General features: G+C 39.4%; 1 protein-coding gene and 1 pseudogene across 1 annotated transcript in view; both read left to right on the forward strand.

Annotated features, from left to right (window-relative positions):
* The window catches only part of LOC137408134 (intermembrane lipid transfer protein VPS13A-like), a 98,469-nt gene that overhangs the window by 53,234 nt on the left and 28,407 nt on the right, over positions 1-16,828 (forward strand). Inside the window, exon 31 of the mRNA XM_068094522.1 lies at positions 156-332. Within this exon, the coding sequence (XP_067950623.1) occupies positions 156-332 (177 nt within the window). The remainder of the gene's footprint in view (positions 1-155; positions 333-16,828) is intronic.
* On the forward strand, positions 6,347-12,511 carry LOC137408648 (uncharacterized; annotated as a pseudogene).

A 16,828-nucleotide genomic window follows, 5' to 3' on the forward strand; every position in this document is an offset into this window, starting at 1 on the left:
CTCTTATTATAACTACAACTAACAATAAACAATATCATCGCTACTACCACTTTTATCGACACCGTGCTTGTTGCCTTTCACTATTACTACCAACCACCTCCATGACTACTGCCTATGATCAACACTTTCACCACCCCTACTATTATGTTCGACAGGCCGCCATCTACAAACAAGTCTTAGTTGTTGAGGAAGGGCTGAAAGATGTCATGACTTTTCATTTTACTTCCTTTGATCGCTCAGTAAACCGCAGTGAGTCATGTGACCAGGAAGTAAAATTGAAGCTACGGAGGATGAGGCTGGTGTTTGTTAACAAATTTATCTCTCGTTTAACGGTGAGTTGACTGTGTGGATACCGTGCCTGTCAGCATGAGACCTTGACAACAACTTTCATCCAGACAAACAGGCATGATGTTCGAATTAGTTCTAGACCTAGACCTATTGATGAACCGAATTGGCTGACAACTCAGAGTAACTTTATTAATCAGCTGACTATTCAGACTAACTTTATTAATCAGCTGACTATTCAGAGTAACTTTATTAATTAGCTGATTATTCAGAGTAATTTATTAATCAGCTGACTATTCAGAGTAACTTTATTAATCAGTTGACTATTCAGAGTAACTTTATTAATCAGCTGACTATTCAGAGTAACTTTATTAATCAGCTGATTATTCAGAGTAACTTTATTAATCAGCTGACTACTCAGAGTAACTTTATTAATCAGTTGACTATTCAGAGTAACTTTATTAATCAGCTGACTATTTAAATGGTCTTTGTTATCAGCCGACACAAGCTTGCCGAGGATTCCGTTAAAATTCAGCTTGTACTAGTTTAATTTTGAGATGATGATTCTGTTCGAATCAATGATAATCCAATCGAAAAAGGCTTCAACATTTTATTCAGCACCGTCATTTTCAATTTTAAACCTGATTCACAGTAGTATTTCACACACAGTCTTTTATTCTAAACCTGATTCACAGTAGTATTTCACACACAGTCTTTTATTCTAAACCTGATTCACAATAGTATTTCACACACAGTCTTTTATTCTAAACCTGATTCACAGTAGTATTTCACACACAGTCTTTTATTCTAAACCTGATTCACAGTAGTATTTCACACAGTCTTTTATTCTAAACCTGATTCACCGTAGTATTTCACACACAGTCTTTTATTCTAAACCTGATTCGCAGTAGTATTTCACCCACAGTCTTTTATTTTTTGTTATCACAAACTAGTGTTGCACATTTGCTAATTCTTTCAATGCCAGTAAACACTTTAGTTACTGGCAATCTTAAAACGGAGTTGTGTCAACAGCAGAATAGAAACTGCTACAGGAAGTTGCTCGAAATTTGAGATTTAAAAGTTTGTTTATTATTTTACTTGAAATAGTTATTGCTCCCTATCTTAATTAAATTATTAGGGACCTTTTCTGTTTTTACAACTACACAGTGAATAGAAGAGCAGATCTACTAAAAATAAGTTTTATTGTCATGTATTAAAGTACTTAAATTAACCTCTAGTAATCCTTTACTAACAAGTACAGTAGACGCTCTTATAACGTAACCTCCACATAACGTAAAGATTTTATGTAGTCTTTGCTTCGTACTACATAAGAAATTCTTTATAATGTAACATGCAAACATGTAACAAGTCGTTGCAAATTCTCAAACTCGATTTCAATAGCAAGAATCACGTGATTAGAAATGAAAATATCACTATCTCTATCTTGCCGCATTTGTCGTCGCACTTGGGAATGACAAAACGACATATAGGACGGTCTTTTGTATAGTATACTAGTACCCTGGCAATTTAGTTCGTCATTAAAGATTGTCAGGTTTGTCGACAAAACACAGAAAGTATATAGTTGCGCAATAATTCAACAATATTTCACGGTGATTTATTGGTGCAGGTGTTGGAGCGTCGATATACCAAGCTGAGTATCACGAGTTTTAGTCTCGTCGAAACCTATTTTTATCCTAACTTGGAACCTTGACGACGGTCAAATGGACAGTCAGACATACACCGCTCTTAATACGTGTAGTATGGATTAGTGCTGGGACGATATTACGATATTTCGGTATACCGGCGATATCACTTTCTGATACCGACCGTACCGAGTGCTTTTTGCCCATATCGAAATATCGAATACCGTCGATATTTAACGATATCGTCGATATTTAACGATATCGTCGATATTTATATCGTCAGACCAACTGAATCCACCATCTTTCAAGCATGGCGACAGCAAAGAAGACGAAGAGCCCAGTCTGGGCTCATTTCTCCAAAATAGAAAACGAAATTGAGGGTGTGTCTATGCCAACTGATTAGGTGAGCGAGTTCCTTATTTTGTCATGTAGAAATACTATTTCTACATGACAAAACGCCGGATAATCATATTTAATATTTATTGCAGTAATATGAAAAGTGCCTCTATTTGCAGGCATTATGTAACAGGCTGAAAATATTAGACCAATATATAGACCAATTTGATGAAGAAGGGGAGGATCTCTTTGATGTTCTGTAATTTCCTTACTTTACTAAAATGTCTTCGCTCAATAAAACATAGTACATGTACAACATTAGTTCAGTCTAGTAAGAACGTAAAAGGCATGAATTTCAAAACTTCAGACGCGTACAAAATTTCAAAATATGGTGTCAATTTAGTCTATACAAGGCCATACAAATGTTGATATGTGTTTAGTACAAGTGATATATACTGATATGTAGCCTACAGGGTATGTGATGTGCATACCTGCCAACTCTCACGCATTGGGCGTGAGACTCACGCAATCACCCCAAAGAAAAAATGAAAATGCGTGAGATTTTTGCCCCAATTTCCACAACTTTATATATACTAATATTGATACATCAACTGCCCCAAAACCAAATCTCACGCATTGCCCCACTCTACGGTTGGCAGGTCTGGTGATGTGTGTAATGAAAAAGAATGCTTGAGTGTCCCTCGTTTACAAGACGAGTATTGTTGTGGAAGTCTGTTGTATAAATGTGTACACTTACATGTATTGATGTGAAGATGAAGAAGAGCGTCCGTCTTTCATTACACCTCATATCCTCCTCATACTCCTTATACTACCTAATCTACTAGCTTTATCCACTCACTGTGATTACCATGACCACCTGTACTGCCTTGAGCTCAGACACCAATATAGTCTGAGCCTAATAAATCCCATAATACAACATGCCCTTTCTTTTTTTCTTTTTGTTTTGGGCCACCCCATCACTACCAACAAGCAGACGTAGTAACTTACCTTACTTGTGTTGCTCGTTACCTGACTCCGTTAGGGCAGTTTCCATAGGCTCTGGCTTGTCTGACTCTGTGCCACCATCAAAAATACTCTCCTCGTTACTACCAGCTCCATTGCCAGTCTGTACTCGCTTTTTCATCACCCTGACCTCTGCTGCTACCAATGCTTTCACCGTGAACACTGTCACTACCAACACTACTTCCACCAACATCTCCAACACTACTTCCACTAACCCTGACTAGCCCAGAATCTTTTGGTTGGGTCAGTAATGACTCCTCAACCTCATCTCCGTCTCCTCCGTCTTTACCTCGCTCTCCCCAATAAGAGGCGGACTCGACAGGCATCCTTTAGGAGGTCTTCACCTGGGCCATAATCGGCTGCACAGGGGATGGCACCACAGAGCTGGGAGTTGGTATAGGCTCAGACCTATCTAGCTCGACCTCACTTGCCACCAGTGCAGGTCTGCTATTAGCAATTCTCTGAACCTCGGCTAACTCCTGCATAGCTACCCTGAATGTCTTGACATTTTTCACCTCCATGACTGCTGCCTCACGTATGGCTTTTAGCTTAGCCAATTTCTCTTTCAATTTCCTCCGCACTTCCGTTTTCTCTCTCTCAATCTTTGCTACCTTTCTCTCATGACCATCTCTGTCTAACATTCCATTGCTGGTTACCTCAACTAAAAAGAGCAAACCTTTTCCATTACAAATTTGTTTTAATTTTCAACCTTTCGGCCACATAATGAATAAGAAATTTCTGCACCACTCCAACACCTCACAACCTCACAACTCGTCTGCACGACACTACTCTACCACACGTCATCTCACCTGCACGCCCGTGAAAGGGTCCTATCAAACGTTAAACTTACCCCGAAACCGGAAAATTATCACTTAACGATAACACACAAATTTTTTTTTACAGCTTTGTCAACTGCGCCATGTTGTATAAATGTGTACACTTACATGTATTGATGTGAAGAAGAACAACGTCCGTCTTTCATTACACTTCCTTATATCCTCCCCATACTGCCTTTTACTACGTAATCTACTAGCTTTACCCACTAGCTTTATCCAGCTTTATGCACTCACCATAATTATCATGACGGCCTGTACTACCTTGAGCTCAGACACCAATATAGCCTGAGCTTAACAAATCTTATAATACAACAAAGTCAGCACTGACTAGCCACTTGCAAGTGGGTTTTGCGTACAAGTTGCCTTATACCAAATGAGTAATAGCTCTCATGCTCTACTGTAATTGTTGCAAGTAAGGTGTCATTTGAATAATGGCTCTTTATTTACACAAGCTCTTCAAGCAGGAAAAGATAGAACAATTAGATACAATTCACTACAATCAAGCGTAATGCTGAAATGAGTTACAAATAATAAATACTCAAAACAGTTACACTTGCAAATGTAAGAATGTTAAGCAATATTATATATGTATACACAAAGCTGCACAAAGGTAGGTTAATGTTGCCACGCTGTTTTTAATGCAGATTAAGAACGTAATTTTCAGTCTTTAGTTCTGTCGTTCAGTCCTTAGTTTCATCATTCGTAGTCTGTATCGCTTCCTCTGTGCTCTTTGTTTTCCTCCTTAACACTGGGGCACCTTTGCTTATATAGTAAGGGCTGAGTGTTAATCTACAAGGTTTCTACGCAAGCTGGCTTTTAAATTACAGGACTAACCTGAGAATAGCGGAACACCTATGGTAATTAAAGCAGCCCAGCTGAGTAAATCCATCACAGTATTTGTTAAAAAAGTCTGTATTTTAAATCTGGGAGTAGAGAGTTATACATGTAGTCAATATGTCTACATTAGTTTAAGAAGTATCATGACTTGGTAGAAAATGATACAAATGTCCATCGAGTAGAGCTAGATGAGACCCAATAACTAAAGACAGAAATGACCGAACAGATGCAGGCAAGTCAAACAGCTTTGCTCAAACAGTTTGCAGAAATGCAGAATAAGTTTATGCAGCAGACATTGGATACGTAAAAGCAAATGGCCCAATCACAGCTAGCAATGATGCAAGCAACAACTAACCACAGCGACAATGAAAAGCCAACAGCCTCGAAGAGAAGTTCAATGTTACAATTGCAATGGTAGAGGACATATAGCCTGCAACTGTAAGAAGCACAAGCAACCGGGAACCAATCAAGTTCAGGCAAATTAGCGCCCATACTGCCTGAACCTCGTGATGTGGGCAAATCTAAATTACAAACTTGTCAGCTCACTAACACGTACTATGTTCCTTTTCGGATACACCAACAAAAGTTAGTCATGCTACTTGACTATGGGTGTACACAATTCGTACATCCTAATGAGGTATTAAAAGCATTGCCCAATTCGTGCTATTCGGAGTTGCTACCTGTGTGAGGTAGCGGAATATTGGCGAATAGGCAAAGAATTGCGCTGAAGGCGTAACTACCTTAAAATTTCGATTGGGGCAATTGAAATTGGAAGATCAGTTTGTGGTAGCTGATGTGAACAATAACATTTTGTTGGGGCTAGATTTCTTGGAGTCTCAAGAATGTCAAGTAGATTTCCATCACTGTCAGCTACAATTTAAAGGTAGCACGGTTGCCTGTTGCTCAGAGAATGGGAAACCCCTTTCAGTAAGTGTGCAAGTCAAACGAAGTATGGTTGTGCCACGCCGAGTGCATGCTACTAGCAAGACTAACTCAGAATTGGGTGTCAGGACTGGCGTGTATTGAAGCTTCACATAAGATTCCAGGCCTGTGGGTGGCCACCTCACTGCATAAACCTATCACAAAAGAGGTCCATATTCGTGTGATGAATACAACCAACCAACCTATTCACCTGCCTTCTGAGAAAAAGTAGCTATATGTACGCCTGTGGAAGTTCAAGAGCAGCTTCAGAATGACTATAAGAAAACTGAAATCCCTAAATACTTAGAGGAATACCTTCCCAGTTAGACCCAAAACTTGTCAGAGATAGAGTCAAGTCAAGCCACAACACTACTAATAAAACATCAGGAAGTTTTCAGCTCTAGCAAGTATGATGTTGGATGAACCAAAGTAATAAGACATGAAATTCCCATTAAAAAAGATTCAATGGCCATTAAACAGCAAACATATCTATATGGACCCGTACAAGAAGCTGAGACTGGGAAACAAGTGGAGGGGTTGAAGCAGCACAAACTCATCAAAGAGGGATACGGGGCCTGGAGTTCTGCAGTGGTTCTTGTAAAAATGAAAGATAACGGTTGGCGCTTTTGCGTAGATTATTGGAAACTAAATGAAGTTACTCACAACGATGCATACCCCTTACCACTCATTGATGATAGTCTAGATGCGCTCGGAGGAAGTCAGTTCTTCAGCACCCTTGATCTCACCAGTGGATACTGGCAAGTGGAGCTTAGTGAGGAAGCCAAAGAAAAAGCTGCTTTTGTGACTCGTTCAGGACTATGGCAATGGGAGGTGTTACCCTTCGGGTTAATTTCTGCACCATTTACCTTTGAACGGTTAATGGAAACTGTAATGCGAGGGTTACATCGGAAAACATTGTTGATTTATCTCGATGACATAATCCTCTTTGCGCCAGATGTGGCAACACATTTAGAGCGGCTTGATGAGGTGTTTACTCGTCTAACAGAAGCTGGGTTAAAATTGAAGCCAAGTATGTGTCAACTCTTTGCACAAAGAGTAATGTACTTGGGAAACGTTGTCAGTAACAAAGGAATTGAGACAGATGCTGCAAGGATTCAATCAGTCCAAGACTGGCCCATTCCTCGACATAAAAGGGATGTGCGACCATCCTTAGTACCTGCGAATATTATCGCCGCTTTATTGCTAACTACTCAGAAATTTTTAAACTCCTCAGTCAACTTAGTTCCAAAAATAAATGGTTTGTCTGGAATGAGGCATGTCAAGAGGCATTTAAAAATTGCAAAATTGTTTGATCTCAGGCCCTATTATTTCATATCCTCGCTGTGACCTACCATTCCTACTGGATACCGATGCCAGTGATGTTAGCAGTGGGGCAGTTCTGTCGCAAATACAAGGTGGTGAAGAGCGAGTAATCTCCTACTACTCAAAAATGTTCAGTCAGACTGAAGCCAACTACTGTGTCACACAAAGAGAACTATTGGCTATCAAGTCTGTGAAACACTTTCGACCTCAGCTCTATGGTCATAGGTTCTTGATCCGCACTGATCACGCCTCTCTCGTTTGGTTGTTATAAACACCATCGCTTACTGGACAGCTGGCTCAATGACTTGAGACATGGTCAGAATATGACATTGAGCTGACACACCGAAAAGGTCGAAAGGATAATAACGCCGATGGTCTCAGTCGACAGCAATGTCTGGATTGTCATCAGTGTGAACGTCTACAGCCCAATGTAGAACAACGAATGAACAAACTAACATCATTGAATGATTTGGCTATGGCACAGCAAGATGATCCACAGATAGGACCTGTCTACACAATGTGTTGGACGACCCCAAGTTAGACGGACTGGAAACTCGGAAGCTTGTCACCATGCAGGATCACCTTTTAGATAGAACAAAAGTGTTGCGTGTTCATTTGCCCAGACATCGGTGGCAAGAACCATTAGCCATTTGTGTATACAGTTATAGGAGAGAAGCAATCCAGGCTATTCACCAAGAGGCCCACTTCAGATTTAACAGAACCCTTGCTCAACTTCAGCTTATGTGGTACTGGCCCAGGATGTCAGGTATGGTGCGCCGCAAGGTTGCGGGCTGTGTGCGCTGTCAACAGTCTAAGGAACATCAACACCAGCACCACAGAAAACAGGATCATCTGCATGCGGTAAGGCTGTCGCAAGTAATTGCCATAGATCTTTGTGGACTTTTTCCAGAGACTACCCGAAAAAACACACAGATACTGGTACTAGCTGATCATTTTACTAGATGGTATAATGCTAAACTGATTCAAAATGAAAAGGCTGACACCATAGCCCGGGCTCTAGAAGAGTGAGTTTTTAGCTACTTTGGCATCCCAGAAGTGATCCATAGTGACAGAGGGAGTCAGTTCCAATCAGAGCTATTTTACCAATGTTGTAAATTATGGGGCTGTCGGAAGACTCGAACATCACCATTTCACCCATAGGGGAATTCAGTAGTAGAGTGGTTGAACCGGACGCTCGGTAACTCATTGCGTGCCTTGCTTGTAGGAACAGAACACAAGGAGTGGGTTGAGTTATTACCTCAAATTATGAGGGAGGTTAGAGCATCACCTCATCGGACTACCTCCGAAACCGCCAACTACGTGATGTTCAGAAGAGAGGTTAGATTACCATCTGCCCTGTTGATGGATCAGCCAGAGGCAGAAGAAATGACCACGTACCAGTACGCTCTAAAGCAGACATGTCCAAAGTCTGGCCTGCGGGCCAAATGCGGTTCGGGGTCAATTTTCATCCGGCCCGTAGCCTCTGTCATAAAATCAATAACGTCCGGCCCGCCTGTAGAATTAACCCTTTAACCCTAACAGCCGATTTTCCAGCATTGCGTAGGGTGTGTCAAAATCCCTAAAGGTCGGAATTCTGGCATTCACATGGCTCTGTTTACAAAAGCAGTTTCTAAGTAACAGCGTAAAGCAATCAGATTGATTCTTGCACAGGATGTTTGACCAGAAATGTCTCATCCATTTGTAACAGTTTTCAAATATCTTTACTTCTTTCGATTTATTAATAAATTTTATTAGAACGTGAAAAAATTGATACGACTCGTTTGTTAACAGGTCCTAAAATATTCTGATGCAAATAAAGAATTTTATGATACTAACTATAATTTTCCAATATATTTTGGATCATGAAAGGATGATAAACGTGTGCTCAATGAATATGATGCTACTGTTAATGTTTTTTACGAGTTTTTTAAAATCGTACAAATTTTTATAGCTTTGGCCCAAACAATAGTGACGGGCTGTTTTTTTTTTCTGTTTGATGGCATTTGCTGTGAGTTGCTCGACCCGTTTGCTAATGTTTTATCAAATATCATTGTATTATGGGCATGTTTAGTTATATTTAATAGAAGTTTATAAACTTCGGATCGTTGGCCAGATTTCTTTGGGTTACTGGCACGCACTGACAAAAAATGACCAAGGTTCAAAGGGTTAATAAGTTGGGCAAAAGCGCTGTTACCTGCGTGTTAAACATTTAAAAATCTAATCAAAATTTATAGTTACTGTCAAATTTTAATTGAGCCCTGCACTTGTTAATATGCCCATTACTTGTACTTGTACTTATTAATATCCATTACTTACTCTGTAATTGTGTTTAAGAATTTTATAAATATCAAAATGCCATGGTGAGATATTGTTTTGTTTCAAATGTAATTTGAACCCAACAGTACAATTACTTCTGTCGAACTTTTACAAAAAAAAGTAAGTTTTAAAAAAGTGAAGTTGAGTGATTATTAAATTTCAATTATAATGTCAATGCAATTTTGATATACATGTTTCAAACGAACCAAAACACATCCTTAAGATAGCTGAAATTAAAATAAATAAGCAAATATGTAACACAGATTGGCTCGCTAAAATTCATTTAAATTAATTGCTGTTGTATGTAAAAAACTGTCCGCCAAGGTTGGCCCTCTAAACTTTTAACACACCAAATCTGGCCCCCTTTGCAAAAAGTTTGGACACCTCTGCTCTAGAGGTACTAGAGCGAATGCACCTAATGGGTACCAGACTGCGTCAACAACAGTGGAACCTCCGGACTGATACAAGAGACTAGTCGGTCATTTTTCCAGTCGGAGCCAAAGTTTGGCTGAAATCTTTTTCTACCGGGAAGAAGCGCAAAGCCAAGCTTAAACCAAAATATGTTGGTTCCTACATCATTACTCTAAATATTTACCATATCAGACTTATGAGGTGGAACGGAATAGGAAAACCTCCATTCAACATGAAGGTCGTATTAGATTGCATACTACAGAGCACTGCGGAGAAAGCCTACTTGAGTCAACTGATCACCCACCCTACTCAAAAAAGGAGCAGTACATTTCTTCATCTCAGGAACACAGGGAAACAACAGAGAAAAGATTTCCCATTGTTACATCAGCTCACTCTCAAACTATCAAATTACCTCAGCATCTACAGGATTACCACTTAGCTGTCTCTCAGAGAAGTAATACCATGCTGGGACAGTATCAAGTTTCAGGGGAGGATGGTGTAGTAAACCTAAAATTATTGCTAACTATTCTAGCGAGCAAATTATAAAATGGGCGATGATCTTACAAAGAGCCGTGAGAGAGCAACTCCATAAGCCTTTATTTAAAACAGACTGAAGAAAAGGCGATAGACGTCATTAACAGGATTTGTAAAAAATTTGTACGCAATGAACATTTAACAAATTTAATTTTTACTGTTCACATTTTCGAAGGATTTATTTATGTTCATAATTGTTTATCAGAATAATCTATCTGTTCCAATCAAGCACTAGCTGGTAAAGTCATTTAAGCAATATTTTTCCATTTTTTTGTTATTACTTTTCTCGAGATAAAATTTTGTATTTAGTCTTTTTCGTTATTAAGATGTGTCTTACTATTTCCCAAGAATATTATTTTCTTCATAGTATATGTAGAATTTTACTAGAGTTTAGATTATTGGACTGCAATGGCTAGTTTTCTATGTCTGATGCAACTGTCATGTGAGAAGTTCTAAAGAAAATTTTGCTTGAAATTAAAAAGTTAAATGCTCCACCAGCAAAAACAAACAAACACAATAAGTCCTATTGGAATGAAGAGCTCTCCAAGCTGTCTTCCCAACTTCGACAAGCTAGATCACAGTACAAATATCGTTCCTCTTATGAAAATGGCTACGAGCTGGATCGAATTAAACAACTGTTTAAAAGTGAGCTATCAAGCGCACAACAAAAACACCTGGAATGCAAAGCTAGCAGACTTAATGATCACAATTCTGAAAGTTTCTGGAAGGATTTCAAATCTACATTTTACAAGAAAGATGAACACAATGTTGGGGATATTCTTGGATCACGAGATGAAGTACTCAAAGACGACAATTCCAAAGCAGAACACCTGTTCCATATTATATTTGGTGGATGTGGCACTCTAACCTGCAATGATCCACCTGATCCAATCAACTCTCAGGACGCTACATACAACGAACATGTGAGTCAGCTAAATAACACCATTTTCATGGATGAAATCAAACAGGCTATCCATAAGCTTAAGCCGTCAGGGAAAAGTCCGAACTATGATGGTATCCATCCAAAAATGCTCAAACAAGGAACAAACTTTTTCCTAATAATACAGCGCTGTCTTTTCAACAAGGTCATAGAAACTCACAAATGGGCATGGAACAACTGTAATCTAGTCAACTTTCTCCAAACACCAAGAAAAAAGGATTACAGAGAGACAGGTTTATATTGTCCTATTACTATCAGCTCTTTTGTTGGTAAGACGCTTGAAAGAATTCTGGAACGGAGATTACGCTCGTTAATTGAACATTGGCCTCTCATTCCAAATACTCAACATAGATTCAGGCAGGGTAAAGGTACACAGTATTACCTTCTCAACTTGCTCACCAAAGCTACACATAGCGTGGAAAAAAGATTAACATGTTCAGTTCTTTGCTTAGACCTCCAGAAAGCATTTGACACAGTTTCACATCAGGGGATGCTATACAGATTACAAGAGTTTGTAATTCATGGCAAATTCTTTGGTTTAGTTAACTCCTTCCTTACAGGCTGCCAAATAAACGTCAAAGTAAACAACTACATCCACCCAGCACAGCTTTGCAATATAGGCTTACCACAAGGAAGTGTCTTATCTCTCCTATTATTCATTATACACATGAGAGATATGCTAGCGAAAGTTGAAGGAACATCTCTCCAGTATGCAGATGACTGACTGTGCTGATGTCTGCAAGGGATGACTCTGAACTACAAGGAATGCTGCAAAACAACTGCTAAATTATAGAAACATAGAGGACGAAATGGGAACTGCAAGTCAATTACCAGAAAACAGAAATTGTGGTATTTTATGGGACCATCTCTCCCCCACCATGAACTTGAACTCTATCCAGTTGTCTCCCACATCAAAAGTTTTAGGTATTACCATTGACCATCAACTCTCCTCTGTATAAGAGCGCTGCTCCAGCTTAAGAAGTCTAACACAGCGATTCAATATGCTGAAACCATTCATCTACGCTGGCCTCAACTGTGAAACTGCCAGGAAAATATTTACTCAAGTTATATTGCCAAAAGCACTTTCTCGGGTTTCTTTTTTATGAAAGGTATATAAACTATTTAAAATTGCTCGTAGCTTGTCACATGACGTTTAAATGGGCTGGATGTCGAGAAAAATGAGCTCAAAAAGCGTGGTTTTATCACGAGCTAGCGTTGTTATTGCGCTTTTTTAAATATGCAATGTTAAATAGCTCATTTACCTTTCAGAAAAGACTGATATTATTTTTAAGGTTGAATTTAGATATTAATGGATTTTATAACACCCATCTCTATTATTCTAAATCGGTCTAAACATCCCAACGTAACTTCTGTTCCTAAAAAGCTAGGTTACGTCACGTATTTATGGGCGGAGCTTATTATGCCGATCATGTTGTTTTCGAGACCGATATTAAAACGCTGTAAAAAAGCCTTCATTACTCTGAAAGTTATTGGACTAATCTTTATTTTGAGTACAAAATTGGAATCGGCGTGTCTTATTTACCTAGTAAATACGATAAAAGTTGTTCGTGACAGTTATGGTTTAATGAACAAGCGCGTGTTACTGTTATGTTTCTGCACAGAAGCAATTAAATAGAGTATTAAATTAGAGAAATGGTTTATTGCACACTCCAGAGACAACTGATTTGATAACAGAAAACCCAAGTATTTATATGTTTGGTCATAGAAAAGCTTTGTAAAAAGCTACAAGCATTATTAATAGCTATAATGAGACAGTACTATATAATATTAGCTTGTATAAAGCTTTAGCTAAAAAGCATAATGTTTGTTGGCAAAGTACCAGTAATACTTGGCACTTGCATGACACCTCCTCACTAAGCTAAAGGTTCTTTCTGGTTCTCTTAGACCTTCGGGGTTTGTCTCTGCTATACTCATCTCCATCAGGTAGACGAGGGTTGCGTGGTCTTCTTCTAGACGGAGGTTGCTCTGTTACAGTTGAGCTGTTGTCCAATAGTGTGAATAGTGCATACTGTATCAACATCATCCTCATCTTCTCTTGCATCAAACTCTTTATCAGGTCCAACTGGCAGTCTTGAGAGGACATCTGCATTTTGATGATGCTGGGTAGATCTGTATTCTATGGTGTAGTCATACTGATTTAGTACCAGTGCCCATCTTGCTAGTCTGTTGGCTGCTAGAGCTGGAACTCCTTTGGTAGGTCCTAGAAGTGTGAGAAGAGGTCTGTGGTCAGTTACCAAGATAAACCGTCGACCATGCAGGTACTGGTGATACTTCTTTAGAGCAAATATGATTGAGAGAGCTTCTTTTTGTATTTGTCCATATTTCCTCTGTGTGCTGGTCAGTGTTTTTGAAACATTGGCTATTGGTCTCTCACTTCCATCAGGATAACGATGAAATAGTACAGCTCCCAGTCCAGTTTCTGAAGCATCACATGAGATTCCAATGTCAAGATCTGGGTTGAAGTGTGCTAAGACACTATCAGTTGATAGCATATCTTTCAGTTTGCTGAAGCTCTTTTCTTGTTCAGTGCCCCACTTCCAGGTCTCTCCTTTGCGTGTCAGTTTGTGCAATGGTCCTGTGAGTTGTGACAGATTGGGTATGAACTTGCTGTAGAATTGTGTAGCTCCTAAGAAAGATCTTAGCTGAGTTAAGTCTGTTGGGACTGGCATCTGTTGTACTGCATCTGCCTTCTTTCCTTTAGTGATTCCCTTTGAAGTGAGTTTGTGTCCCAGATACTCTACTGTAGGTTGAGCAAAACAGCACTTGTCTTTTCTACATCTGAGCCCTCTTTCTTCTAATCTTTGAAGAAGTCGACGTAAGTTTTGTAGATGGCTCTCTGCATTGGCTCCACTCACTAGTATATCATCTAGGTATACTGCTACTCCTGGGAGGTCTTGTGTCAGTTGCTCCATGATTTCTTGAAAATACCCTGGTGCTGAGCTTATGCCAAAGGGCAACCTCTTCTGTAGTAGTACTCCTCGGTGTGTTGATAGTGCTAGTCGTCGTTGACTTTCTGGTGCCAACAATATTTGATTGTAGGCATCTGCTAAATCAATCTTTGTGTAGCAATAGCCTCCACCTAGTTTTCTGATTAGATCTTCTGGTAGTGGGATAGGTTTCCTATGTGTTTCTAGCTGATTATTGATAGTCTTGGAGTAGTCTCCACATACTCTGATCTTCCCTGCAGCTTGACCTGTTGTAGATTTGCGTACAGGTACAACTGGTGTTCCATACTGGTTGAATTGAGTTGGTTCCCATATGCCTTTAGCTACACCTGCTTCGTATGCTTGGTTGAGCTCTTCTGTCAAGGCAATAGGAACTGGTCTGGGTCGGCGGAAGACTGGCTTTGTTGAAGGTTTGAAGTTTATCTCTAGTTCAAAGTTCTTGAGACATCCTAGCTCGTCTTTGAATATTTCTGGAAATTCTTTGCACATCTCCTTACACTTGATTTGTAACCTCCCATCTGGCTGGTTCTCTGTGATTGTTGATACAAGGTTCTGTTGTAGCTTGTCATCAATAGAGATGCCTAGTTGCTGTATAGCAGTTTTTCCTAGTAGGTTGAGATCTTGTACAGCACTAATCACAAATGGTAGTCTGACTTCTTTCTGTGCATCCAATTGGGCAGTTAGCTCACATCTGCCAAGCGTCTCTATGAGATGTCCTGAGGCTGATTTGTAGTTAACTGTAGTAGGTTTTAGGTTTGGCTTTCCTAGCTTCTCCCATATTGATTTACAGATGAAGTTGTCACATGCTCCAGTGTCCAGTTCAAGTGTGAAGTTGTCTCCCTCCAGTTTGATGTTTTCAGCAAGTTTCACCATCTTGGTTGATGTGCATTCTATCATCTTTACTGGTTTTTCTGCTGCAGATGATTTCTTTTTCTTGCATGCTCTTTCTATGTGACCTTGTTTAGAACAAAAGTTGCAGGTGGCTGCTTTGAATCTGCAGTCATCCGCTGTATGGTTAGTTCGGTCACATCTGTAGCATAGCTTTCCTTCCTTCTGCTTGTCAGGTGTAGAGTTGTTTTTCTGGATTGGTTTGTATCTTGATTTCTGTTGAGCAACCTTGTTGACTTTAGACGAGTTTCCATAAACTGTCTCTTTTGCAACTTTAGCTGCTTCTTCTGTTTCCTGTGCTACCTGTATAGCTTTGTTGAAGTTGAGTTCATTGTCCTTGACCTTGAAGAGAGATTTGAGAACTGCTTCATTGTTTACAGAGCAGATAAATCTTGTTCTGAGAGCCTCATCTAATGGATCTGTAATGTCTATGAAGGCACATGTAGTTGCATCTTGACGAATTCTGGCAGCTAACTCTTGAATAGTTTCTCCAGGTTTCCTCTGCATGTCACTCCAATACTTGTAACGCTCTCTAACAATGAAGCGCTTAGGGTCATACTGGTCTTTGAGAAATTCCAGTATTTCATCCATGTCGAGGTCGTTGATCTTCTTGGGTGTTGAAAGCTGAGCTGCCATATTACTAAGCTGCTTGTAGAGTGTAGGCTGTTGGTTGGTGAGAAAAGTGCCAGCAATCTTGTCTTGATGAATAGAATTTGCTGCAATGAATGTGTTGAATCTGTCTATGTAATCTGTTAGTAGCTCTGCTGTTGGGTCAAAACCTGGGAAGGCTGGAACAGCGGTTGCAGCTGTTTCTTGTTTCCGTTGTAGGTTTTGTAGTAGTAGCTCCATCAGTTTCTTATTCTCCTCCATTCTTTCATCTTGCTGACGTCTGTATTCCTCTTGTTGCTGCTTGAACTCCTCATGCTGCTGTTGTCTATGCTCTTCTTGCTGCTTTCTCTGCTCCTCTTGCTGCTGTCTCTGGTCCTCCTGCTGCTTCTGCATTAGCTTGATCAGGTCTGCTACTTCTGCCATTGTAGTGGTGCAATTTTGAACAGTTACTCTTGTAATAAACTAGAACTCTTTGTATCGATTTTATCAATGATAAAATCTGAACAAAACTCTTTGTAACTGTTCAAAAGAGAAATCCTTGTCGCCAATTAGCTTCTGTTATGTTTCTGCACAGAAGCAATTAAATAGAGTATTAAATTAGAGAAATGGTTTATTGCACACTCCAGAGACAACTGATTTGATAACAGAAAACCCAAGTATTTATATGTTTGGTCATAGAAAAGCTTTGTAAAAAGCTACAAGCATTATTAATAGCTATAATGAGACAGTACTATATAATATTAGCTTGTATAAAGCTTTAGCTAAAAAGCATAATGTTTGTTGGCAAAGTACCAGTAATACTTGGCACTTGCATGACAGTTACGCATCGATCGTTTCTGCTAGCTAAGCAACATTAAACAATGCAAGACCGCGTTAACGAGCAAAATGCTCTTTGATTGGTTAGCTGATGAACTTAGCCGATTTTCCATAATACGGCTTGGACATCTCCTGTTTTTTCAT

This window comes from Watersipora subatra, chromosome 11 (genome assembly GCF_963576615.1).
Source record: "Watersipora subatra chromosome 11, tzWatSuba1.1, whole genome shotgun sequence".
Lineage (NCBI taxonomy): Eukaryota > Metazoa > Bryozoa > Gymnolaemata > Cheilostomatida > Watersiporidae > Watersipora > Watersipora subatra.